The 25,719-nt window shown below is 53.3% G+C and overlaps 2 protein-coding genes across 5 annotated transcripts in view; one reads left to right on the top strand and one right to left on the bottom strand.

The window, feature by feature from the left end:
• The window catches only part of MORN5 (MORN repeat containing 5), a 36,191-nt gene extending 33,598 nt beyond the window's left edge, over positions 1–2,593 (top strand). For 2 of the 3 annotated variants that reach the window (XM_019630028.1, XM_019630026.1), the window contains exon 5: positions 2,391–2,593. In XM_019630028.1, the coding sequence (XP_019485573.1) occupies positions 2,391–2,470 (80 nt within the window). In that variant the 3' untranslated portion in view covers positions 2,471–2,593. The remainder of the gene's footprint in view (positions 1–2,390) is intronic. The other variant, XM_019630029.1, reaches the window with a different exon arrangement.
• Positions 2,594–4,809: 2,216 nt separating this feature from the next.
• Positions 4,810–25,719, bottom strand: part of LHX6 (LIM homeobox 6) — a 24,787-nt gene continuing 3,877 nt past the window's right edge. Inside the window, exons 5-10 of one of the 2 annotated variants that reach the window (XM_019630022.1) lie at positions 17,961–18,181; positions 15,233–15,333; positions 14,918–15,013; positions 14,529–14,703; positions 11,430–11,533; positions 4,810–6,921 (exon numbers count right to left, since the gene is read on the bottom strand). In XM_019630022.1, coding sequence (XP_019485567.1) covers positions 6,901–6,921; positions 11,430–11,533; positions 14,529–14,703; positions 14,918–15,013; positions 15,233–15,333; positions 17,961–18,181 — 718 coding nt within the window. In that variant the 3' untranslated portion in view covers positions 4,810–6,900. The remainder of the gene's footprint in view (positions 6,922–11,429; positions 11,534–14,528; positions 14,704–14,917; positions 15,014–15,232; positions 15,334–17,960; positions 18,182–25,719) is intronic. The other variant, XM_019630023.1, reaches the window with a different exon arrangement.

The following is a 25,719-nucleotide window of genomic DNA, read 5'->3' as shown; positions in this document are numbered from 1 at the left end:
ATCTCCCCTACGCTACTGGGCTATCACAGATTCAATGAGATCTGGTGTTTATAAAGCATGGAGCACACAGTAGGCTGTCAATAAGCCTCCATCTCCCTGATCTTGTGCCTGGTGCTTTCACAGAAGAGGACGGTGGGCAGGGGGATCTGATTCAGAGGACAGGATCTCCGCTGGCCCCCAACATTTCAGCTCTCAGGGAGGCCCCTTGTTCCCTAGTTACCACCATTTGTCACCCAAGGAGGATGGGTCGTGCCATCCTCCCATCTCTTAAGCGGGAGGCACTGGGTAAGGAGAGGAGGCGAAGGCTCTTCTAGTGCTACGGCCCTGAGAACTGCTTGAGGGCGGCGGTGTGGGCTAGTCTCTTTGACCCAGGGCACAGCACAGAAGGGACGCAAGAATGGGGCCGGGGCGGGGGGTTGGGGGGCGGGTGTACATCAGGCGGGCAGCATGGCGCTAAGAAAGAACGTGGGCTTAGCTGGGAGTCCTGGTGAATGGAGTACGTATACAATTTGGTGACCCTACTCCTGGAATATAACCCCAGAGAAATTCTCCCACTGATCCATGAAGGGATGTGCCCAAGAATGTTTGTTCCCACCGGGGTCGGCAAACTTTTGAGATGGAATGTACCCAAAGAGCTGCATGTGGCTCGTGAGCCACACTTGGCCTACTCCTGTTCCCCACCATTACTCATGGTAACAGGAGGCAGAGGCAACTTGTGTTTCCACCCCTGGGAGGACAGACAAAAGCCTATATGGACAATTAGGCAGCAGTAAGAAGCAAAGGAAGAAGAAAAAGGACAAGGAGAAGAGGAAGAGGCAGCTATGGAATAGGAGAATTAGGAAAGATCACCAAGAGCAAAGAGGTGTATTAGAGACCCAGGCCAAGGTCACCCACACCCTCGTACCCCCAGTTACTATGTACCGATGCAAACGCTAGACAGTGAAGAAGGCTGACAGGAAAAAAATAAAAAAGGATTCATTTGAAATATGGCGTTGGAGGAGAGCACTATGGATACCCTGGGCCACCAGAAAGACGAACATGTGGGTCCTAAAGCAAATTAAGCCTGAAACATCGCTGGAGGCAAAAATGACAAAACTGAAACTATTCTATTTCGGGCACATCCTGAGAAGGCAGGGTTCTTTGGAAAAGACAATAACGCTTGGAAATTAGAAGGCAGAGGAAAAGAGGAAGATGAGATGATTGACTCCACAGAAGCAGCCATGGGCATGAGTCTACAGGAGCTGAGCAGAGCTGGTGAGGACAGGACATGGTGGACCTCACTCATTCAGAGCTACTCAGCTGCATAGAACACACACAAGAAGCAAACGACTAGATGTACTTGTAGCGACAAGAATAGATCTTAAAAATTCAGCGTTGAGTGAAAAAAGTGAGACAATGAAATTCACAGCACAATGCCATTTGTGTAAATTAAAACCACATTTGCACACAAAACAACAGTACATATTTTACAGAGCTGCGTGCATTTTTAGGGGCATATATCCCACCATTAGTCTCTGTCGTGGTTGGAGGAGGGGCTGGGTGTGGATTTGGGGATAAAGGGGAAAAGTAAAGCCAGTCCGCAGAGGGGCCTGGCACCGAGAGACGACGGTGATGTGCTCGGGGCTGAAGAATGTGTTTCACTCAGCTCTCTCTGAGGTTCAAAACACAGCCCAGGCTTATATTATAGTCAGACAACCCTAGGTTTAAGTTCTGGGCTTTCCACGTACTAAGCCTGTGGCTGTGGACTTGACCTCTCTGATCCTGTTTGTCCGTCATGCAATGGTGAGATCGCTGCCATCATTTGGTTACGAGCATTAAATTAAAGGAGATAAATGTGCGTAGAACATCAGCTCCTCTCCATTCCCCATTGAAAGGACCTGAGTAAACAGAGGGTGTCAGCTCCCTGGGGAACCGCAGGTACTTGGAAGGGTCCAGCCCAGAAAGCCCAGAAAGGAAACTGAGATCTGAAGGGTCTAGCTCCTAGCACTGCCGGCAAGTCCCGGACTGTCCTGGGGGTGCCGTGTGTGGATGTCAGACTGGGCACGTGCCCTCTGAGTGCCTGTCAGGTCTGCCCAGCTCAGAGTGGCCATTCAGTGTCACACCTGCCTCCATCAGCAGCATCCGCCATCTATAAACCGTTTTGTGTTCCATTTCCCCAAGTCCAGGCACTCACAAGCGACTGAAGGATCTGGTTTTAATGAAAGGTCTGTTCCTTCCCAACACGGAGCTAAAGAGACCGGCCACCAAAGCCACTCCCCTGTACTGCAATGCACCTGCATCCCGGGACCCCACCTGGGGGTCTTCCCCAACACCCCCACCCCCCTCACCCCCCCACGCAGGGAAAGGACAGCAAGCCCCAGGCATGACCAGCTCTCCCTCTTCCCTTGCAGATGACGACGAGCATGAATGGATCATCCGGACCTGTCGTAAGGGCTGGGACGAGATCGTGGGTCACAGGCCCAAGCTGTGAGCACTGCAGCTGCCTCTGCCAGGTTTCCTTCTGCTCTGCTGGCATTGGCTGGCCCAGGGGGCAGGCTGTAGTTCCAGACCATAACTTTTGACTCATGAATAAAGGTTTTCTGCAGTCAGTGGCCTCAAGAGTGCTTTCCATAGACTACTTCTTGGAACAGGCTCCTGGTTTCACCTGCATCAGAATCCCCTGCACAAATTGGGAACCGGGCATTCCTGGGCCCCACCCTAGACCTGCCAATCAGAATCTCTGGGAATGGGGTCTAGCAATTTTCACTCCCAGGTATGCATGATGCACATGGAAGTTTGAGAAACCATCACCTTGTAATAATAGATATATGTAATCAAATCAGCAACTAATGTGTGTAGGCAGTGTGTGTGTATTTCTGCTCCTCACAACAGGCTTGCGAGGGAGGGCTTAGCATCACCTTTTACCGATGGGGAATCTGAGGCTGAGAGAGATTGAGTGACTTACCCTAGGTCACACAGCAATTCAATCCAAGTCCTTCTGAGGACAAAGCCCAGACTCTTTGTTTGTTTTACTACACTGAGTTGCCTGCCTTACTGGTCTTGGTCTCACAGGGCAGTAGGACGGGATGACTGTAAAGACTCACAGTCTTTCTGGTACCTTCTGGTAGGCCCAGGAATGATTATCCAGGACTGCCTGCCTCTCCCTCTTGGCAGCTCCCCGACTTGAGCCTCATACCCTAAGTATGGAGTCGGTATAGTGCATTGAACGAACATGGCTGTGGCATCATACACACCTAGGGCCAAATTCCAGCTCAGCCACAGCTGTCATGTAATCTTGAGCAAGTCACTTCACTTCTCTGAGCCTGTTTCTTCATCTGTAAAATGGGGGAAATGCTGCTGAAAACAATAGGGTAGCTGTGTGGATTGAACAAGATAACACAGGAGCTAGCACTTAGCAGGTATTCAATATGTGCTGGTTTTAAAGAATAATCTTAGCTGTGCATCCAGAGTAATTATTCCTCAAAATCACACCCCGGAGATCACATGTGTCAGCTGAAAGCCAGAAGACGAAGCGGTGACATGTTCTAGGGCCACACTTGGGCCACAGCCTCCTGGATCTTTACATAACTGTCCCTCCCTAGAGGCTGCTGGATCCTGCAGCCCCCCCCCCCCCCGTGCCTTGTCCCCTGGCTCACCAAGAGCTGCCCAGGAGAGGGAGTCAGGCCTAGGAGGGCCAGGAAACTGGCCTGAAACTAGGGAGCCAGAGGTGGCATGCTGGGGGCAGAGCCAGGAATCAGAGAGAGGCCTGGACCCTCCCAGCTGCACCATGAAGGGGTCCTGGGGGGTCTCCTCTCTCCTCTGAGGCAACAGTCACCTCTGCAGAATGACAGGGTTGAGCTCCACTGGGGGTTTCCAAACTGGGTTTTGAAAACAGAAGGCACATTCATGTGAAGACACACACACACACACACACACCTAAAACTAAACTACTTTCAAAGATACACATATATCTAAATCAACATTTGATAAATGGATTAGAAGAGTGGAGAGGGAAGGGGCAGAGATGGGTTAGAGTTGGGGGATGGGGTGCAACAACTAATAAAGAGAGGGGCCACGAAAGGGGTGATGACCATGTACACCCTGAGCGGAGGTTTACAAGCAGCTCTGCAGGCGCCGTGGTGCAGGGCAGGTGGGAGGCTGTGGAGAAGCCTATGCCCCAGGCAGGGCTGCTCCACTCCCCTCCTCGCGAGCTCTGGCTTGAACAAACTGTTCCGCTGCTTAAAAAAAAAAAAAATATTGGCACCAGCTGGAAGGTGCTCTCTCTCACTCCCCAGATTACATGGTGGCTCTGGAACCCCACGAGGCCAGTATGAGACCCAGACTTGTGCCAACGCTCAAGCCCAGACGCCTTCACGTCACTCTGTCAAATTCTCCTCCATGTTCCAAACAGGCTCCTCTGTGCCTCCCTTCCCAGCCCCCCAGTACCTTGTTTTTTGCACCTAGTCTGTGAACTTCTAATATGATAATAGTGCACTCCAATGTCCCCTGTCGGCGCTACAGCAAGTTGGGGGGACCTGTTTGTTTGCCAGACTGAGACCCCCTCTGGGGCAGAGTGGGCTGGGCCCTTCTCCAAGGGCTCAGCCAACCACGCGTGTTCAGGAGCAGGATGGAGGAGGACAGCCAGCTTGATTTCCTACAAAGCTTAGATTAGAGAAGAAACCCACTGCCATGCCTTCATGATACTCAGTGTACTAATGGAAACAGTACCAATTTTCCAGGAAGGAGACTGCCCAGGGGCCTGAGCCCTTCGCCAGACAGCAGGAAAGAAATGGAATCCCACTGCGTTCTGGATGTAAGTGCCAGCACTTCTACTTGTATTAACTTTATTTATTACACAAATAAGACATTTACAAAGCACAACATGAAAGGTATGTAACAAAACAGACATTGGTTTTACAAAAAAGTGCTTACAATTTTTTTCCGTGTGTGTTTCCCCCTTGTGTTTTGTATTTAAATAAATAGTTTTGATGGCCTGTACGTTCCCAGGCTGCTCTAATAGGCTAGTGGAGACATGTCTGAACTGCAACATGCTATGACCACGTGATCCACGTGAAGAACAGACCCTGGTGGGAGGCTCAAGGCAGACTAGGTACTGGGCAACCCTGGGCAGGGCTCAACTGACCACCGACTACATGATTGTGCTTGGGACCTCAGGAGCAAAAACTGAAGGAAGTATTAGAGTTCCCCAAGGCCAGGCATCAAGCCTAAGCCACTCCTATTAACATCAGCACGGGCCGGGTACGCGCCATTCACTGGATGAGTTCTGAACTGAGCTGTACCGACCACATTATCAGTGGTACTTCTCTCTGCCCTGAGTCAGCAGGCACCATCTTCAGAAGAGAAAGGCGGCAGGTTTTCTTCTTGGGCTGCACCCAGGTCTCGCCTTTCTCCAGGTCCCAGAGCAAGAATGGCATGTAAGCTTTCATTTTAAGTGCCAACTTCGAGCATGTGGATTCTGCAACCTTATCCAAGCTCAGTAAGATAGAGAGTGCTGTGATTGATTAGCAATGTCTGCCATGGGTAAAAACCAGGATGGCTGATACACGTGCCATGGACTTGCTTTCCCCGTCCTAGAGTCTCCTTCCAAAAGCAACATATCAGGTTATCCAGAGCCGGAAGGAGGACTTGGGCTAAAACATGCTTACTAGCAGCCTCTAGTGGGAAATGCATCAGGACACCAAGTACTTGTAAAACGACGGGATAAACTTGGGACAAATGGGCATCCCCTGAAAACATAAATCATGGTCTTGTGTAGCCCAAGCCCTTTTGTTTGGGGTGGAAGAGCTACAGCAGGACAGGGTAGATGTGAGCACAGCTGTGTCTGGCCTCCATTCTCAGGAGTGGGTGGGAGAGCCTGAAGGTACCACATGGAATCCTGGGGTTGGCACGCTCACCTAGGCAGTGGGCACCCTCTCTCTACTCAGAGATGGGTCCAGAATTAACATGCTGACCGCCATTTCCCTGCTCTGTTCCCCAGCCCTCTATGAGTGGTCCTCCCAAAGAAGACATGGCCCAAGCACCCCTACCAGGAGTCAAGAAGTGACCAAGAAGGGCCCCCAATTGTAACCTGCCCAAACATTCGGAAATGTCATCACACAGATCAAACACCATCTTTGCTATGTCGCCTGTATATATATGTAACTAGGTGTGAGGAGGGTCTCCCATACACACCCCGAGTTTTCTCTTTCCTCTCTCAGCCCAATGTGCCGCCTCCTTCCCCTTGAACTCCAAACCAATCGGGGTCTTTGTACCCCCAGCCTTCCTCCCCAGCTCCCTGCCTCCCAGTCTGGGCAGGCCTCCATCTCTGCCCTGCTGGGGCTCTCAGGGTTGGTCAGTGTCTCTTCTCTCTCTGAATTAGCTTGACACAACCAGACAGATGGAAATGATAAAATTAGAACATAGCTTTCCTTTGGGGACATCCCACAGACACTGTAGAGTTTTCCAGACAAAAGCAACAGAGTGGATAACATTGGGGGTTGTTGGCTATTCAGAATTCGGAGATGGTTCCAAGGAAGTAGTGAATAAAGGCCAACATGGGAGGAAAGAAAACCTGTAAATTAGAAGGCTGTTGGCGTTGCACAATTCAGTTCTGCCTTTTGCTATTGTGATCAGCCTATGTTGAAGATGAGTCCTGTCTAAATGGAAAAAACTGGCTGTTGTTTTCACCCTGATTCCAAATTTCAGAGAGCTGTGCCTTCCAAGAGGAGGACTCCAAGGTGCTCCTGGCGGGTTCTGGTTCTCAGCAGGAGAGGGGATGGCCAGGCCCAGGGGCCCAGCTGGTGGTGGGCGGGATGGCAGATGAGGGTGGGTAGATCCCTGGCAGTGGCTCGGACACTGGATCTCAGCGGCTGAGGGGCAGCTGTGGGATGCCCATGGACAGATACGGAAGTGCTGGCAGCGTCAGTACTGAAAAAGGATGACCTGCAGAAGGAGAGCAGGGAAGGTGGCTGAGCTCAGAGCCCGCCCCACTTGGCAGCCCCCCAGAGGTCCTCGAAGACACGGAAAATGCGGGTGGCTCAGGGTCCCGCTCTGCCTTCAAATCCTGGCTCGGTCACTTACTTGCTGTAGGACCTTGGGCAACTCACTTCCCCTCTCTGAGCCTGTTTCCTCATCTGTAAAATGGGAATGACAAAACCTCTCTCTCAGCACGGGGAGGCTTCGGTGAGATACAAAAGCAGCAGCAAATGCTTGCTGGGCCCTGCGCCCGGCACGGCGTCAAGTGCCTGAGAAGCATGATTTCATGGAAGCCTCGCCTCAAACCTCGCCTCAACACCATTATTTCCGTTTTACAGGGGAGGGCACAGAGGCTCAGAGAGGTGAAAATCAGTGAACCCGCGATCACACCGCCGAGGAGAGGCGCGTTGAGCACTGCAGCCCAAGCCTGGGCCCGAGCGAGCTCTCTTCACCGTATCCCACAGCCTCTACCTCTCCGGGCCACCCGGCAGCAGCCATCGAAGCTTACTTTGCACCAGGCGATGGGCCGAGCACCTCCTGGGCACTTTTTCTTCACAAAGCAGAGGGGCAGGTAGGTGGCTCAGACATGCCAGGTGCCTGACACAAAGTGGGTGGTCAGGGAATGTCTGCCCCTGTCCTTCCTCTCCCACCTAAAGCACCTGGCTCACCTCTTACTGCCACTGACACAGCCAGCTCCCTGAAGTTCAGGTCAAGGATTACTGGCTGTATGGTCAATGGGATGTGCCTTTTCACAGTGAAGTTAGGAGGAGGTTTCAAGTGGCCCAGGGACAACACGTGGGGACGGCCACACAGCCATTTTCTTATCAGGACTGTTACGTGCTCAGATCAGTTACCATGAGGAGGAGAGGGAGGAAAGCAGTGGTGATGGCCTCCGTCAGAGTAATCACACCAATAACCACCATCCCCGGGACACTTTCTATGTACCGGGCACCTGCTAGGCTCTTTACATACATCACTGTATCTGCTCTCAGCCATAAGCTTGGGTGGTGGGACCTATTATCATCCCCATTTGGTGGATGCAGCAACTGAGGCTCAGAGAAGTTAATTGTGTTCCTGGGTCTCAGAGTGAGAAGGTGGCAGAGCTGGGATTCAGAGCCTGCCTGACTCAGAGCTCATACCACATCGCCTACCCCGCTCACCCAGCCTCGGGCAGTGCTCTCCTCCGGCCTCCAGGATGCCTGGCTTTGGGTTCTTATTAAAAGAAGCTCTCTTGAGAGGAATGACTCTGGTAAGACCTTCCCCCACATGGGCCTCAGTCTCTCTATGTGATCAATAACAGTTTGGCCCTGATCTTCCACAAGCCTTCCAAGCTCTGAAACTGTGGGATCAGAGGCCATGACCAGGAAGAAAGTGGTTCTGGAAACTCACAGGTATGTGTGGCCAACAGATGATGTGGTGGGGGCAGAGGGTGCTATCCCCGAATGCTCAGAGACCATTCTCCTGACCGGGCCAGTGTTGGTCTTGATGAGTGGGTTCATGTGAGTCTCCTCACAGCTAGGCTGGCTCAGGCCTGGGGGTACTTGGGAGAAAGCCCTGCGCCAGCTGACTATACACAGCCCACCAAGCCCCATGGGTTTGGCAAGATCTGGACAGAAAAGGTCCCCAGGAGTGGCAGGAAGGTCAGACAGTGACAGGCAGAAGGTCGTGAAAGAGGGGCAGACATTTTTCTGCAGAGCTGCTGGATGTGAAGTTGGGGACACAACCCAGCAAGAGAGAACTCTGGCTCAGCGATCAAACCCAGGGGCCAGAAAACTTCTACAGCCAAATTTGCCAGACCCCAGCTTGTCTCAGCCTTCAAGCTGAACCAGACATAACCACAAGCTTAGCTGAGCAACCAAAAGGCATGGGCTCACCTCCAAGCTCTGAGCGCAGCCCGGAATATTTCCAAGGCTCCCTGCGCTCCAGATAACGCCCAAGCCCCTCCCCCTACAGTCCAGGCCCTTCGTTATGTGACCCGTCAGCTCCCCCCCCCACCGCCTCCCTGGGCCTCAGCCACACTAAACACCCCTCGGTCCCTCGAACCCAGGCTCCTCCACGCCTCTGTGCCTAGCATGCGCTCTTCTCCCGAAGTAGAATGCCCGTCTTCTCATCCCCTGCCTCTCCCCTAGATCTTTCACTCCCTCTTCTGGGTCCTCAAAAGCCATGTTTGTCCCTCACCTCAACTGCCCTGTCACCCTGGGGTCTAGGTGCCCACCTCCTGCTCTAAGCCACACACTGAGGACAGGGACCGTGCCAACTGGCCTCTGCCGTCCCTGTGCCAGGTCTGATAGGATGAATGCTTTCTTGCAGCAGAAAGGCCGCTCCAAGGCAGACAATCCTAAGATGTAGGCCAGCCCTGCCGTGCTGTGTGTGTGGCCTGTCTGAGCCTCAGCGTCTGCAGGTGTGACACGGAGTCAACAGGAATCCTCCTCCCAGAGAGGCTGTGGAGGGTGAGGTCAGAGAGCACTGTGTCAACTGGAAAGGGCTGCACGAAAGGAAGTGGTTACTGAGCTAGGCCGCCTTGCGAGTCCCACGGACTCACCGCATCCCTGGACAAGCTGGGTCACCTCTCTGAGCCTCTGTTCCCTTATCTTTACCATGAGGATGCCATCCTCTCACCCACGAAGTGCTTGGGAAGTGTCACGCAGACAGTGCGTGTAAAGTGCCTGCCGTGGACAGGGGAGTTGCTCAACAAGCAGCAGCTCCTACTGTGAGCCTGACAGTCCGCAGGGGACGTTCCCGGGGCATGCCCACCCACCGCCAGGTGCTACAGGATTCTGCCTTGAGCACTGCCAGTTACTGGTAAATCTATCTGTCCAGCTAGGTTGTCTGTACCTCCTCACCCTATACTTTCACCCACGCAGCCCAGCACAGGGCGTAGCACACCGCAGGTGCTCAATCAGGAGGCAGAGTAAGAGCGGCTGTCCTGGAGGGGTGGTCTCCACCTCTAGCTGCCTGCCACAATCACATGGGCTGGGTATCACACTCACAGGTCCCTGAGCCCCGCCCCACACCTGCCCATCAGCTCCCTAGGGGCGAGGCTGGGGAATCTGCATCTTACAACCTGCCCAGGTGATTCTGAGAATTACACCAACACTGCACTCTGGACTCAGGGGCCCCTGGGGGCCCTTCCAGCTTGAAGGCCCAGCCCTATCTCCCTGGCCCCCCACACCTGCTGACTCCTGACTCCTGGGGCTCTCCCCGCCTCTCTGAGGACCACTACAGTATGTTTCCTAAAGAGGCCTCAAGGGCCCCCCACCGCCCTGGGCAAAGTCCATCCTCCTCCACCTGGCCCCTCCCCGCCACCCCTCACTGTTCTCCCAAGGCTGTGTGCCAGCAGCACTGAATTGCTCAGCGTTCCCCCACAGCCATGAGGGCCCATGCCTTCCCTCACAAACTGATTCCACCTTCAGGCCTCGGCTCAGATGTTGCTTTCCTCCAGGAAGTCTTGCTTTCATCTCTCCTGGTCTACGCCCCTACCCTCCACTCCCCAGCGCCCTTGGCTCCCCCATCATAGTTTGATCACACCGTGTTATAACTGTTGGGGTGTGCCTCCCCCTCCAGACTGTGGCCTCCTCAAGGTCAGGGATCATGCTTTCCTCATCTCCGTGCTCCTGCCAACTGACCTGGGGCCCGTGGGCACAGTCAGTACATAGAGCAAATGTCAGCTGAATAAATGAAAAAGTGAATGAATAAATGCACAGGTTTTCATTCAGTCTCTGTGACCTTAAGCTACCTGGGCCTCAACTTCCTCCTTTTTAAAAATGGGGGAAGGTCTTAGAGCTGTGACTTTCAGGCTACCTGGGAGGTATCTTGGAGCTGAGAGGGAGGTAGGGGGCTGACTCCCTCTGCGGTTTCACCCAGAGCAACTCCATCCCCTTTCATCTGCACTGTGGGTTATGGAAAAGATTCAACAAAGGGTCCCAGTGCTTAAAAACAAAGCTCATAAGCCACTGGACTAGCTGATTCCTAAGCACCTTTCTGGACATTCAGACCTAATGCTGGAGACAATCAGAGACCCAGATTCCACAGAGGAGGCCTTGCCATTTGACCAAGGTTACTCGCTGGCCTGCTATCCCGGGCCCCACCAGCTCAGGATATGCACTCTCAACAGACAGGAATAAAAAGAAGGAAGTAGGAAGAACCAGGGATAGCGGGAGGCAGGGTGCTGTGTGATATGAGCCCTCTCTGGAAACGCAAAGTTTGAGCAAAGTAACTAAATTCACAAATCTGAAAAAGAGAAGGCCAGCCATCAGTGCGGGTCTGCAAGGAGGCTTTTGGGGTGCCCATGCACATGGAATACACTTGCCTCTGCTACAGTGACCTCCTTGGGGGCACAGTGGGGGCCTGAGTACGCTGGGCAGAGAGGCTCTGCCACAAAGCAGTATGGTGCCTGCTCAGACGAGGAATGCCGCCCGAAACCCATGCCCAGCAGGATGGCTCTGAGCCCCAAGACCCCACCTGGCTCCATTTACCTTCTCACCCCGGCTGGAGAGCGGCCCATCCATATCGGCTTTGAGGTGGACGGGGGGCGCGGTGTAAGGCAGCCGGCAGTGCACCTGCCCACACTGTACCTGACCTGTGGACGAGAGGACACCTTGGAGCCCACACCCAGCCTCCATGCAGGATCCCACCTGCCCTGTGCTCCGTAGGCTGGAGCCTTAGGACCGGTTTCTCCTCTGCTACTTACCAGTTAGTTGGCCCTGGGCAAAATTTCAGTAGGGTCGGTTGTAATGCTCTATGTGAAAGTCTTTATGGAGTGCTAGAGGATACTATATGATAATTGTCCAGCTCACTGATAAACAAACACTCATAAATGAATATGTATTGAACACCTTCTACACGCAAGAATGCTCGCTCTGACCCCCCTACTTACAATTGCGACCTAACGCCAACACTCACCTCCATCCTCCATGCCTTCCTTCCAGCATTATTTTACTTCCTTAGTACTTACCATAGCCTGACTTGCTGTATATTTTTATTTGTATTTGATGTTATCTGTCCTTGCCAACTAGAATGCAAGCTCCAACGAGGGCAAGGATTTTTGTCTGTTTTCTAGATTCTAGATCTTTGTGGATTTCCAGTACCTAGAATGAAGCATGGCCTTTGGTAGGTGCTCGTTCAGTGTTTGTTAAATGAATCTCCGCACCCTATTCTAACATCTATAACTGTGGGGGAAAGTTCATCCTTGCGTCTGACCTAAATCTCTCATGTTTCCCTCTCTTTATCGCTATAGTAGAGAAGTCCATGGCCTCTGTCTCCCCAGCACTTCAACAGCTTTGGTAACAGGAGAAAGAGCCCTCGACTTATAGTTGACAAGTAACTTGGGACCAGCCGCTGCGCCTTCCTGAGCCACAGTTCCCTCTCTGTAGAATAAAGCAGTTGTATAAGATTGGGGATTCTTAACCTGGGGAGTCCTAGGAGTCCTCGAACAGCCTGAGATGACATGGAAAAATACGCATGTGTGTGCATTTTTCTGGGTTCTGGTTCCAAAGCTTGTTATCAGTTTCCAAGCTCTAAGGCTCCAGGAAACTCAGTTAGCTACAAAGCAAACTGCTGAGGGGACCTTCAGTCATGCAACAAGGGTCAGCAGATCCAAACACCCTTGATACCTCTTGCCCGAGCTGGGGTCCACCTCGAGGTGAAAAGGAAAGGGCACCTCAGCTCCTTCTCTAGGCAACAAAGACAGATCTAGGCTTTAGTCAACCAAGTATGTAGGCAGAGTCCTGGCATGACTCTGGAGGCCATGGTCCCCTCCCAAGGGGGTCTCTTAAATCCTTCCCAACTCCGCAGCAAATGCTAGCTGGTAGCCCAGATTCATGGTACCTACAGAGCCCCTGGTCCTTGTCGCCTTTAACGGATGGACTAGATCTTCAACGGGCTCTTTGCAGCAAATAAGTCATTGTTTAGAAAAGAAAGGGAGAAAAAGTCCCTCCTACTGAGCAGATGGTTCAGAAATGGAACAAGACAAAAAGAGACACAGTTTCCAACTGGCAGCGTAGTACAAAAGGCAGGACTCTGCACAACCAAACCACCGTCACCGTCAGAAGAACAGCTAATACGTATCCAGCACTTACTAAATGCTAAAGACGTGAAGTCAATAGTCTCAGTTGATGCTCACAACACTGCTTTGAGAGAGGTAATCTTATTGTCCTTGTTTTTACAGATGAGGAAACTGGTACTCAGGGAAGCTGAGAAGCTTGCCCAATGTCACACAGCTAGGAAGTGGCAGGGATGGGCTTTTAAGCCTGACGGTCTGATACCAAAGCCCACACTCAATCGTTAAGCTCCCACTAACTACTGCGGTCCCTTGGTTTCCTCATCTGTATCATGGAATAGCTATCTCTGATGTCTAGAAACATGGTTAGGTCCTGGCACATGGCAGGGGCTAAGTAAATAGCAAGGTCTGTCTGACGTCCCTTCTCTCTCTTCCTTTTACTTGAAGCCAGAGAAGGGAGGATTTGAGTTTGTAAATATATTGTAGTCACCTCTATTTTTCTGGTCATGCCCAGCTTTGAGGAAACAACCAATGGAAACAACCTCAAAGGGGGAAAAAATTTGTGATAAGCACCTGATCAGTAGCAGATTCACTGTATGTTCATCCCCCATTAATGCACAAGGCTAATCCCTCTCTCGTCCAGGTTCCTGCTCAAAGGTCACTCCACATGACCAACCCCTATCTCCCCCACAGTTCTCAGTCCCCACTGACATTCCTGCCTTCCCTCCTGTATTAGTTTATTATCTCTCCACCCACTTCCCACTTTGGAGTAGCCCCAGGAGCACATGGGCTTTATTTAGTCTATTGTGTTCTACATTGTATCCGAGTGCTCAGAACACAGAAGGCACTCAAAAAAATGCTTATTAAATAGTGAGTGGGTTCTCACAACCCTGTGACGTAGGCTTTATTAATGTCCCAGTTTACAGATAAGGAAACTGAAGTTCAAGGAAGTTGGGTGATTTGCCCATAGCCTCACAGCCCTGGGTATTCCCACCACACTGGCCTTCTTCTGAGATCCCAAATGCACCCAATGCCATCACGCTCCCGCGGGCAGGCTGCAGGCCCACCTACACTATGTTCCTCTACCACCGGGCACACCTCTCTCTCTCCACTCCTTGTGTCTCACTAACCCTACCCGTGTTTCCAGCCTCAGCTTGCTGAGAGGCGGCATCTCAAAACTCCCATCCAGCACCTTTTCTACAGGAATCATCACAATGAAAACCACATGCTCATCTATCTGGTTCTTGTTCGGCATTGTGTCTCCCACCAGAAGGCAAGCTTCCACCAGAGCAGGGACTTCATCCATCTTGTTCCCTCCCTAGTCCTGGGGCTCTGGCACACAGTGGGTGCTTGGAAACTACTTTTTACAGGGCTGGATAGCTTGCTTTTACTGAGGCAGAACCAGGGAACTTAACCCCTCGTCCCAATCCTTAGGCCCAAGTAACTGCGGAGTCCGCATCTTCACCCACGAGGCTCGAGGCTCGGTAAGGCCTCCCCACACCTTCGCCGCCCGCGCGCATTCCTCTGAGCCCCTCTCTCCAGCCAGCTGAGCGGCCTGCGTGTCGCGGTCACTTACTCTCAATGTAGCCGTGCAGAGTGACCATGCGCGCCCGTTCGGGGCTGCTGAACGGGGAGTAGTGGATGTCTTCGGATAGGGCGGAAGGGAGGCGGGACGGAGGCGCCCCGGAGGGCGGCACAGGATGCTGCGGTGTGTGCTTTTTATGACGCGCCCGGCAGTTTTGAAACCACACCTGGAACGACAGCCTCAGCACCTTCAGCTTCGCAGAAAAGGGTCGGACGCGCAGCTGGGGGACTCCAGGCGGGGCTGCCTCGTTGCCTCCAGAGGAACGCGGCCACGTGCCCCGGAGACCTTGGCTCCGCAGCCCCGCCAATTGCTCGAGGACCCGCCCCCAGGCCCCTGGGACCCGCCTCAGACCCGAGGGCCCCACCCTCCCCCGTCCGCACCTGGATGACCCTACGACTGAGGCCGGTCATGTCCGCAAGCTTCTGCAGCGTCTGCGCGTCGGGGTTGTTGTCCTGCGCGAACTGCGCCTGCATAACCTGCGGAGCGCGGGGATGGGGGGGGCGGTGAGGCACAAGTACGCGGAGGTCGCAAAGGCCCTGGCCCAATCAGAGGATCCAGCCTGGAGGACACGCCCCAGACACGATACAGCCCCGCCTCGCCACCCGTGGGACCCGGAGGGGCGGGGCCAGAAGGCCTCAGCCCCGCCCTCACCAACGCCCCTCCCACACCCGGCCACTCGCGGCCTGCCTGGGTACCTGCAGCTGCTCCGCGGTGAAGGATGTCCGCGCGCGCTTGGCCGGCTTGGGCTGACTGTCCTGCTCCGAGGGCACTGCCCCCTCCAGCGTGAGGCCGTTCCCTGGGGGCGACAGAAGTGGCTGATCACGCGTCCCCATCTCTTCTAGTGGCAGCCTGGAAAGGACGGGGGTGGGGGGAGCTGGTCCCTGGAAGGGTCAGGAGCGGAGTTGGCTGGGAGCGGGGACCCCAGGGTCCTAGTCCCTGAGCTCAGTCTTTGGGGAAGGGGCTTTCAATTCTGAGCGTCCCCTTAGTACCAGACGCTTCTCATTCGGCGTGCCATTTATTTCTTACAGCCCCGAGGACGGGTGACATTATCCTCGCATTAAAGTGGTGGAAACTGAGGCTCAGAGAGAAGTAAGTCCCTGCCCCAGACCTTTCACTAGCATTCTGACAGCTGGCTGACTCAAGGCCTCCCCCAAAACAAACAAACAAACAAAAACAAAACCTGGGCTCCCTCTTATCTAATCTGGGAAATCCAAAGATTGGTGGAGATAGGAGGTAAGCAGGTTAGAGAGTTGTGGTCCTAATTTTATAAAAATTGATGAAGGCAAAAAGGTTGGAAGGTATTAGCGATGGTTCCTCCAAAGAATGCAATTATGGAGACTGCCTTCAATATTTCTGTAACCTTGGAGGTTTTTACAACAATCATCTGTCACCTTAACTTCTCTAAGGTTTAATTTTGTTAACTGACGTATATGTTAGCTCTTCTCTTCCCACTTATATTACTTTTACAATCACACGAAATATATTCCCATTTTATTTTTAATATCTCATTTTTCTGAATGCAAAGGTAATACGGGCTCCTTGTCAAAAACTCAGAAAACTCAGATAAGTAAGGTCAAAGAAGAAAATTAAAATCACTAGCAAGTTCACCACTGTTCAAAATTTATTATATGTTTTTAATTAGGAAAAACACTATGTCGAGGGACAAAAAAACAAAATCACTCTAACATACATGCACAGAAAGAAATCTGGGAAGATACACACTAACATATGATGGGTGGTGGCATTTGCAGTGATCTTTGTTTTCTTCTTTTTGCTTAATCATCTTTTCTAAATGTTCTGTGATGGATGAGTGTGTGTGTGTGTGTGTGTGTGTGTGTGTGTGTGTGTGTGGTGTAAGTTTAAAAAGTAAAGCAGTAGCCAAAACTGCAGGGTGGTCAGTAAAGGAAACCCAAGACCCCAAGCCTTCAAGCTTCCTGGCATGGTACAAGTCTGGGGTGGGGCTGTCTAGGGGAGCAAGAGTATAACTGTCAAGTCTGTGACTAGCGGTTATTCTGTTTGGTCCAGGCATGGAAGGAGTCTGGGGTCACTGATGGGCCATGGTAGGGGGAACCTCTGACTCCTGGGATTCCATACCAGCTCTATTGCTGACTTGCCCACCACCACTGCTGGTCACTTCACAGCACTCCATCTTCATTTGCTCCTCACCTAAGCCCACTCAGCCCCAATCCTGGCAGGAGAAAATGATGGCCCTGATGTGGCCATGGCCAGGTACACTCTGGGGATCTCTGACTCGTCCCCAGGCTGGAAATTGAGGCAGGGTGGTTCATACCCCCCTCCAGAGGCACTGGGGATGGGACAGATACTTGGTGGTATTAATGTCTCCCAGGAGATCAGGCAGGACAAGGATTAGGGTGCCCCTAATTTCAACGAGAAAATGAAACTCATAGAGGCAGCCATATTCAAACAGCTTCCCCTGATTGGTGAGGTCTGATTCAGGGGCCCTGGAGCTTAAGAGTGGGGTGGTATAGTATGGTGGTTGAGAGCCTGGGCCCTGGAGTCAGGCAGGCTTACTAGTATGTAACCTTTGGCAAGTCACATACTGCAGATACCTCTGCCTGTTTCCTCACCAGTAAAATGGGGATTTGCAGCTACTTGCTAGGGTTGTTGTAAGGATTACATCAAATAATCCACATTACAGAGAAGTGAGCAGCTTCCACAGAACCAGATAGGGGAATTAAGAAAACGGTCCCTACCTCTGCCCACAGCCCAGCCTCTGCTCCCACTTTCCAGCCTCCAACCCACCTGTGACTCAGCCCCCACAATCTCTGGAAGACCTGGACCAGTGTGTCTTGAGGAGTCACAGTATCAGAGTTAGAAGAGATTTAGGGATGTTTGTAGTCCACCATCCATCTTGCACACATGGGGAAACTTCATATGTCAGCATAGCATGCCAGAAGCAAAACTGGAGCTTGGGTCTCCAGACTCAAAGGCCTGTCTCCTTACACTCTAGGATGAACCCCATCCCCCAAACCTCTAGCTTGGAGCTGCTGGTGCTGGATGGGTTTGGGAGAACAGGATCTGTCATCTGTCCAGGACAGCTGGAGGGGTGAGCCCTCCAGCCAACCAGAGCTGTCCAAAGGGAAAGTAGGTTGTCCCATTATGAGAATCCCCTCTAGGGTTCAGTGAGTGCCTCCTGGCTTTACAACACATCTGCTCATCTATCTTTGAGAAGGTGTCCTATCATTAGCCCCATTTTACAGATAAGGAAACAGTTACAGGGAGAAGCACTGACTTTCAACTCCCAAGCAAATGGTAAAGCCAGAAGCCCGGGCTCCATGCGCAGCCTCCAGGTGATAAAGCGAGTACCTGTCCCTATGGGAGTGTGGGCAGTCCCTGGGGTGCTGGGGTGGGGTAGGGCTGGGGGCAGAGGTGCAGCGGATGCTGGGTGGGAGGATTGGGTACCGTTCTCCGCGGCCCTCTTGAGGTTCTCAATCATGGTGTCGTAGTGGATGCGGCACAGCACCTTCTCCTCGACCAAGCCAAACTCCTCGCCCGTGGACAGCTGGCGCTTGCAGGAGAAGCAGGCAAAGCAAGCCAGATGGTAGGCGTTTCCGCGCGCCCGCCGCACCCAGTCGCTGGCATAGATCTGTCGGCCACACCGTGCGCACTTGGTCCCAAATCGGCTGCGGGACACCGGGGCAGGGAAGGGGATGGCGAGGCTCAGACAGGCCACCCCTCCTCCCTCCAAAACCCAGTGGCCTGCCCCACACCCAGGCTCCAGGCCTCAGGGCCTTCACTCGCTCACGAATTTCCCTCTACTTGGATCCACTCTGTCCCCAACCCCCTGTAGACATGTCCTGCTTAGAAGGTGAGCTGGTGGATGGATTTTATTGTCTTCTTGGTGCTTTTCTGTGTTTTCCAAATTTTCTATATTTCTCTCTCTCTCTCTCTCTCTCTCTCTCTCTCTCTCTCTATATATATATATATATATATATATATATTAACTTACATTTGTATATAACATTAATCTGTTCATTAAAATATTTCATATGTGTTAGAGAAATATACTAGTAATAATTATAGGCAAATCTTTGAGCACTTCCCATGTGCCCAGCAAGATTCTAAGTGCTTTATGTTGATTACCCCCAATTCATCTTCATTTTGCAGATGAGGAAAATGGGGACCAGAGAGTTAAGTAACTTGTACAAGGTCACACAGCTTGCAAGGACAGGAACCCAAGATGAATAAACTGTACCCCGGCAGTAGAGAAGCTCAGAGTTTCTTGGAAGGATAGACAGATAGGCACTTACAGGCTTGATGACCCTGAGCAAACTGTTCAACCCCCTGAGTTCTCATTTTCCTTGCTCTGAGCTGAACTAGATAACAGCAACGACTACTACTATTTATCAGTGCTTTGCAGTCTATTAAGTAACCAGCTAGTCCCAGGCTCTGGAGCCCCGACATTCCAACAGTAAATGTTAAAAAGACACAAAAGCCCAGGTCAAATGCCCTCTCCACCTTAAGCCTTCCTTGGTGCTGCCTCTTTCCCCTCTCTTTCCCCTTTGCAGTGTGGCTATTTGGGTGTGGCTGCCTCCACCACCGGACTGGGAGCCTTCCAGGAAGCCACGGAGTCTGTGCCCCTGTCCCAGAAGTCAGCCCAAAGCCTGACCACTGAGCACCAGGGAAGGTTTGCTCTTTAGTGGACCCTGTCCCAACCCTCTGAGCCTCAGTTTCCTCTAGTGCACCCTCTATTTCAGGGAATGGTGCCAGGACTCATCCAGCCGCTCAGTCTTAGACACCTAAATCACACACTCCTCCCCCTCCTTGACCCCACATCCAACCAATCGTGAGGCGCTGTTGGTTCCTTTCCTAAGTATGCCTGGGACCCATCTCCTCCTTGGCACTGCCACTGCCACCCTCTTAGGCCAGGTTCCCATCATGCACCCCTCTCTGCCAGTCTCAGCCCTGGTCTTCTCGCTGTTTCCAGGGCCATCCCTGGCAACCCATCCTCCACAGAGCAGCTCAGTGAAGGTTCCAGCAGGCACACTGAATCCTGTCCTGCCCTGCTTCAAATCTAGTCCAAGATCCTGGAGTTTACAAAGCCCAACAGACCACATCTTCTCAGGCTCACCTCGTCCCTAACTTTCCTTAAGATCCGCCACCCCACATCCAAGCATGAGTCCAGTCAGCCACAATGGAAGGTCAGTCCCGGGTCTTCATGGACCCCTGTGAAGCACTTTCCCCGCCCCTAGCCAGGCTTCTTCGCACAGGTTGTTCTCTCTTCCCGCCCTCACTCTCCCAGAAGAGTGCCACAACTGCCAGCAACATCACTGATCACACCAGTTTGTGGATGTCTGGTTCCTTGGCTCCCCTCTGCACCCCTGGCATTCCTGGGAGAGGAGCAAGAAGATTTGCTTCTGCATCCACCGGGGCCGGCACACTTCCACCCGAAGGAGGATTCAGAAATGCTTGTGAGTGTGTGGAGGAACCAGCTCAGCAAACGCACTCTGGTTACCGCCTCTCTTACCTTGGCAAACGCAAGCAACTGTCAGTTGAATAAATGGTCTTGGGTTGAACTCAGTGCGGGAACGCAGGGGCCTCGGCCAGCCGGGCTCCCGACATAGCTCCAACGACACTGTCTCGGACCAGAAGCAGTTCGCTCAGGCTGCGCTTCGCGCCTTTGCCGGGTCAAACGCTCGCTAAACAGACGCGGTTCCCGACATCGGAAACTCGGCTTCCCCTGGGGAGAGCCCAGCAGAGCCTGCGGTCTCTGTTCCCAGTCCCTCTTAGTAAATGGGAGAGGAAACCGCCCACCCTAGTGTACTCCCGCCGTGGGGCCGACCCCAGGTTCCGCTGTGGGTCTGGTAGGGTCCAGATTGGGGGCACTTTTTGGCCTTCTAGAGGTGGGAACAGCCAGCCGTGGGCTGAGCCCTTGCTGCGGTCCCGGGTCCTGAGGTGCAACGCTTTCACTGCACCCCCTCGGCTTCGCCGCAACCACGTGAGGTGTGGACACTGGCACCCACTTTGCACGCGTGGAATCAGAGGTTCAGAGAGGGCAAGCGACTTGCCCAAGACTACAAAGAGATTGGGTTCCGGGCTGAGGACGGCGCGGAGGCGCTAAAAGGACGTAGGACCTGCGGAAGCCGCCGGACGCGAAATGAGAAGCGCTGGATCCCGGGTGTACGAACAGGAAAGGAGCCCGGTCTGACCACGTCGCAGACCCACTCGCGGTCGCGGGTCCTGGAAAGTCCGGCGCTCAAGGCCCGGTGCCCAGCGGTGGAGGGAAGCGCTTCCCCAGGGAGCAGGAGAAGCGGGGGAAGGGAGCTGCTGCGTCTCCTGGCTGAGGCCTCTGTGCGCAGCGCGGGGGAGAGTGTCCGATCCCGGGTCCGCCTCGCGCTTGGCTGTGCAGGATTCCTCGGCCTCCACCAGGGACGCGTCCGAGATACCCCGCGCACCCCTGATCTTACAGTTCCACGAGTCCGCGACGCCAGAGCGCGTTACGCGCCTGCAGTGCCCCCATCCCCTTGATTCCAGGCGGGCGCAGCGAACGATCTTGCAGCAGCTTTCTCTAACAACCCCGCCGTGTCACCCCAAATGCCAGGAGCTGTCTCCCAGCCCTAGGATCTCGTCGCGCTCGCTGTAGCTTGGCTTGATCAACGAAATCACCCGCGCGCTGGATCCTTAGGTGGGGATGGGGAGGCTCATTACGCAGTTTTGGGTGCGCTGCGGACCGCTCCTGAAGCGTGTTCCCCACCCAGGGCAGGAGTCAGTGGCACAAACAAGGGGCACGAGGAGGCTTACGGATCGAGGCTCTGACAAAACGACAGACTCCTTCCCAGGCGGGCTGCGAGGCCCGAGCCGCGGGATTCCGGAAGCAGCGAAATTGGCGGCGGAGACAACGAAACTTCAAGAAAGGGGTGTTCGGGAGCTGTGAAGGGAGCGCCAAAGGGATTAGGGGGCGCGGCTACCCCCCCCCTCCGCCCCCAGCCGTGTGCGCTCTCCTCCCTAGGTCCTGGCGCGCGCCGGGGAGCAAAAGACAAAGATGCTTTGGGGATGGAGAGGTGTCCCACAGATGCTGCGCATTTTAGCAACGGCTGAAAGGCGTAGAGTGGGCATCACGCGCCTCCTCGCCCCCTCTTCCCTGAGTAGGGAGCTGTGTAGCTGGGTACTGGCGGTTGTGCGGGGGGGAGCTGAACGCCCTTTATGAAGTCAGGCTCACTCTCCCGGCCTACTTTCCGTGGATAGGGTGTCGGCGCTCAGTAACAATTTGTTGAATGAACGATCATCAACGCAAGAGCCCATCCAAGCTTACTATGACTCCGTCCCCCATTATTAAGCTACCCTTTTTATGCATGAGGAAACTGAAGCTCAGAGCGGGAAGTCCAATGTTAGTGACGAAGTTAGCGAACTAGGGTGCTGAAACAAACCCGAGTTCAATTATTTTACTTTCAGGACGTTCCCTTGATGTCCTTCGAGTCTATGAGGCCAAACAAGCGAGATTGGAGGTGGAGCCCTGCCTAGCCCCTGCTCTCCATTTCTTCTAGGCAAACTCTTAGGAGAAGAAGCCATAAAAAAACAGAACCAGCAATTAAGAGGTTAAAACGTCCCGCGCCTCGGAGGTCCCGGCCCGAGGCCCCTCCCCCGAACTCCTCTCTCCGCTCCCCCAACATCTGTCCCCCAACAGCTGGCGACCACTGGGCCGCTTTCTGCCGCGGTGGGGGGCCGCTTCCCAGCTCTGAGCCTCCCCGGGGGACTCTCGCTCTGGGGGGAGGAGGTGGGGATGTCCCGCCGGAGCCCGGGGGTCTGAGCTTGGGCTCTATGCAGAAAGCTCTAGAAAGCTGGGGGGGGGGCTTGCCCTAAGTCACGTGGGCCAAGAAGGGGACAGGCACACCAAGCAGAGGCCCCTTGGCCCAGCCCAAGGCACTCTCTGAAGTCCACTCTATAAACACCAGCAGCTGTACTTAACCCTTTATTCCCCTCTCCCTTGGTCAGGAGGCAAGAGGGCCAGGGGCCCTGGTGACCTGATCTTGGCAAAGTCAATCCAGTCAGGGCCTCTGAGGAGGTCACTCCTGCCCCAGTGCTTCCAGGGCCCACCCAGGAAGAGTCACATGTCAGGGCACACAGTGGGTGATCCCTGTGTGAAGCCAACCATACTGGGCAGGGAATCTTAGGGCCAGCAGAGAGGGGTCTTTGCCATTCCACAGGCCCCACCTAGTAGAGAGGGGCTGCTGACCTATCTCACCTATAGAAGAAGCATATTGAATGAATGTTTAGACGCAAGGATGGTGGAGTCAGGTAGGAATGGTGGAGTCAGGTAGCCATGGGGCTTACCCAGGCTCTGCCACCTATTAACTGTGTGACCTCACCTCTCAGGGCCTCAGTTTCCCCTCTATCATAATCACAGGGTGGTCCTGAGGAGTCAACATGATAAAGCATGTAAAGGGTTAACACAGTTCATGGCTTGGAGATGAGCATTCTGAGGACCAGCGTCCTCATCCCTGCTCAGCCTCTCCCCTCTCTCTCATTGCATGACCCTGGGCTCTTCACTTGCCACTCTCCCAGGACATCCTTCTCCCCAACTATACAATGGGCACGATGCTTCAAGAGGCTCCCAACAATTCAAGAGGCTGAGGGAGCCAGGAGGGCACTGCAGATCAATCCATGCCTCATTTGGGGGGCAGCAGCTCCAGGTCCGTGGACAGAAGGAAGCTGTGTGGGACTGTGAGTGTTGAGGGCAGTGGAGATATGAATGCCCCAAAATGGAACACTGTTTTCTCTCAGGACTTCTCTTTACTTCTTGGAAGAAAAATGGTCTTTAAAAATAAGTAAAGAAATTAAAAGCAATATCATATTTCCCTGATGCTAGTATTTTTTTTCCTGCTAAGACTGAGGGAGTGAGGGGAGGTGGGATCTGGCTGAACACACAAGGGCTGGGGACGTCCCTGTTTGGGGGGAGAGTTGGAGAAACTGGGGCAGAGAGGTCCAGTGACCTGTGTGCCAAAGGCAAACAGCCCGTGGAAAACCAATCCCTCCCAACAATGCAAATGAGCCAGGGGCAGCATTGGACCTCTGAACTACCCCCCCCCCACCTCCCCTACTCTGCAGCCTCCTTCCCTGGTGAACTTGGGTGCCTTTCTAACTTCTAACTTCCAGCTCTGCCAAAGGTGACTGACTGGCTGAAGGAGGGTCTACAAGATGGTGTCAAGGAGGGGTGAGATGGGGGATGGAACCCAGAAGAAACCCTTCACTGGGGGATAAGACCCTAGGGCCTCCTCCATGGGGTATTGGCCATTTTCTCCCTCCTTCCATCCTGTTGAGAGACTTTGGCCTTTCCTAGGCAGAATGTTCTGTCCATATCCCACCATATCCTTGACTCTGGGCTCCAGGAAACAGAGGGCTAGAGAATCTCAGAGCACAGCCCCTCCCTGAGCCCCAGCTCTTGAGAGGGGCACTCTGCCTCCCACGCCACCATTCATGCTCTCTCCATGAAGACCTCCCTTACAACAGCCACCCAGAGTTCAGGCTGCTGCTCAGAGCAGACAATAGTCCGCGTTTGGCGTTCTGCCGGCTTTTCCTTTCCCTTTTTGTGGGTTTTATTATTTTTGTTACAGGTGGGGCTACCAGGGATGGGTTATGCCTTCAGGGAGACCTGGCTGGAGGAGAAATGATCAGAAGAGCCACAATTCTTCCATCCTCCCTGGGAATGTCAGCTTTTATTCCCTCCATTTTCTTAACCAGAAATCTGTTTTAGTTTTGCTTTGGGAGCTCTTGTCACTGGAAAAGGATTAGTGCTCAGAACCTGCAGCCCAGAAATGGCCCAGCCCCATCTCTCCAGGCAGACCCTGCTCCTCAAACTGCCTGAGGAAATGCCATGAGGGGATTGTGCCATGGTGACAATTGGGGCACCCACAGCACTTGCCATTTAGAGGGCCTCTACTGAGCCTTTCTCCCTTCACTCCCTCCTTGGCAGCTCAGAGAGACAACCCTGGAAGTAGGATACTGAGGGCAGAGATATGCAGTGATTTGTCCAAGGTCGCACAGTGACTTGGTGTTGGCCTGATAGAGCTGTACACCCACCCTCCACCCCCAGTGCAGAGAGGAAGGGAATTTGGAGCCAATGCAGGCACTCGACAGTGGGTCAGGATCTGAGTTTTGACTAATCCTTGTAGGTCTAGTAAGCACAGCATCCAAGGAGGAGGCTCAGTCCAGCCTAGGCATGAGCTGGGGCTGGAGAAGCAGCAAGGAAACGTGGGCAAGTGGTTCATGGGGCTGTTGGGTGTGTCCTCACCAGGAGAGCCAGGAGAGCAGTCCAGCCCTGCCTTACTCTCTAGTAGGAGGCTGAAATGTCATCCTGCTGGGTTCCCTAGGCTGGAGCCCTGTCCCTGGCCAGCAGATGAGCCCAAGGAGCCCCCAAATGGCAGCTGGCTGTTGTTTTTTTAATCAACTGGAGTCAGGCCTAGAGCAGGGAGGTGGCTAGACAGGCACTCTAACCCCCATTTTCTGCCCTGGCCAGCCAATAGTCAAGTGGGACAGTGGGGGGAAGACATCACACTCTGGTTACACACCACATAATGATAATTCTGCTCTGACATACATACACACAGCAGTCCACACCGACAAATCCATATTCACATCACTCTCTTGAGCCCTCAGTGCCTGGGTTTAGGTCTTAAGCAGAAATGCCCCCTCAGAGAAGGGGGATAGGGTGAGGAATGACAGGATTTCTGAATCCTCACCCTCTTACCTCTCCCTGTCCACATGTAATCTTGTCCTGACTTCCTTGCACACACGTGCGCGTACACACACACACACACACACACACACACACACACACACACTAAGTCCCAACATACACACATAGACACACACTCTCCACACTCACACATGAACTAAGAGACAAATGCTTGTCATAAAGGGACACAAACACTATCTATCCTCACGCCCCTGCCCCTGTTCAGTGATGCTGTTCCTCAGGACCACTGTACAGACCCAGACAAGACAGACAGACACGCACTCCTTGCACACTGAGTCCTGGGAGGCTTCCATGCACACCCTGCCTGCACACACTTTCACACCCACACATAAAAGAAGAGTCCATTTCTTGAACCATGCTTCCCATGGTTTCCCCAGCCCCCAAATGCTGCAAACTTCCTGCTCGATTCAAGATACTCTCTTTCCAAGTCTCAGAAGACTCCATGCCAGGGGCTGGGGCTGGGGTGGG

Source organism: Hipposideros armiger, unplaced genomic scaffold, assembly GCF_001890085.2.
Source record: "Hipposideros armiger isolate ML-2016 unplaced genomic scaffold, ASM189008v1 scaffold_880, whole genome shotgun sequence".
In the NCBI taxonomy this organism is placed as follows: domain Eukaryota; kingdom Metazoa; phylum Chordata; class Mammalia; order Chiroptera; family Hipposideridae; genus Hipposideros; species Hipposideros armiger.
The sequence above is the reverse complement of the archived record's forward strand: the minus strand, read 5'-3'. Positions and strand labels throughout refer to the sequence as shown.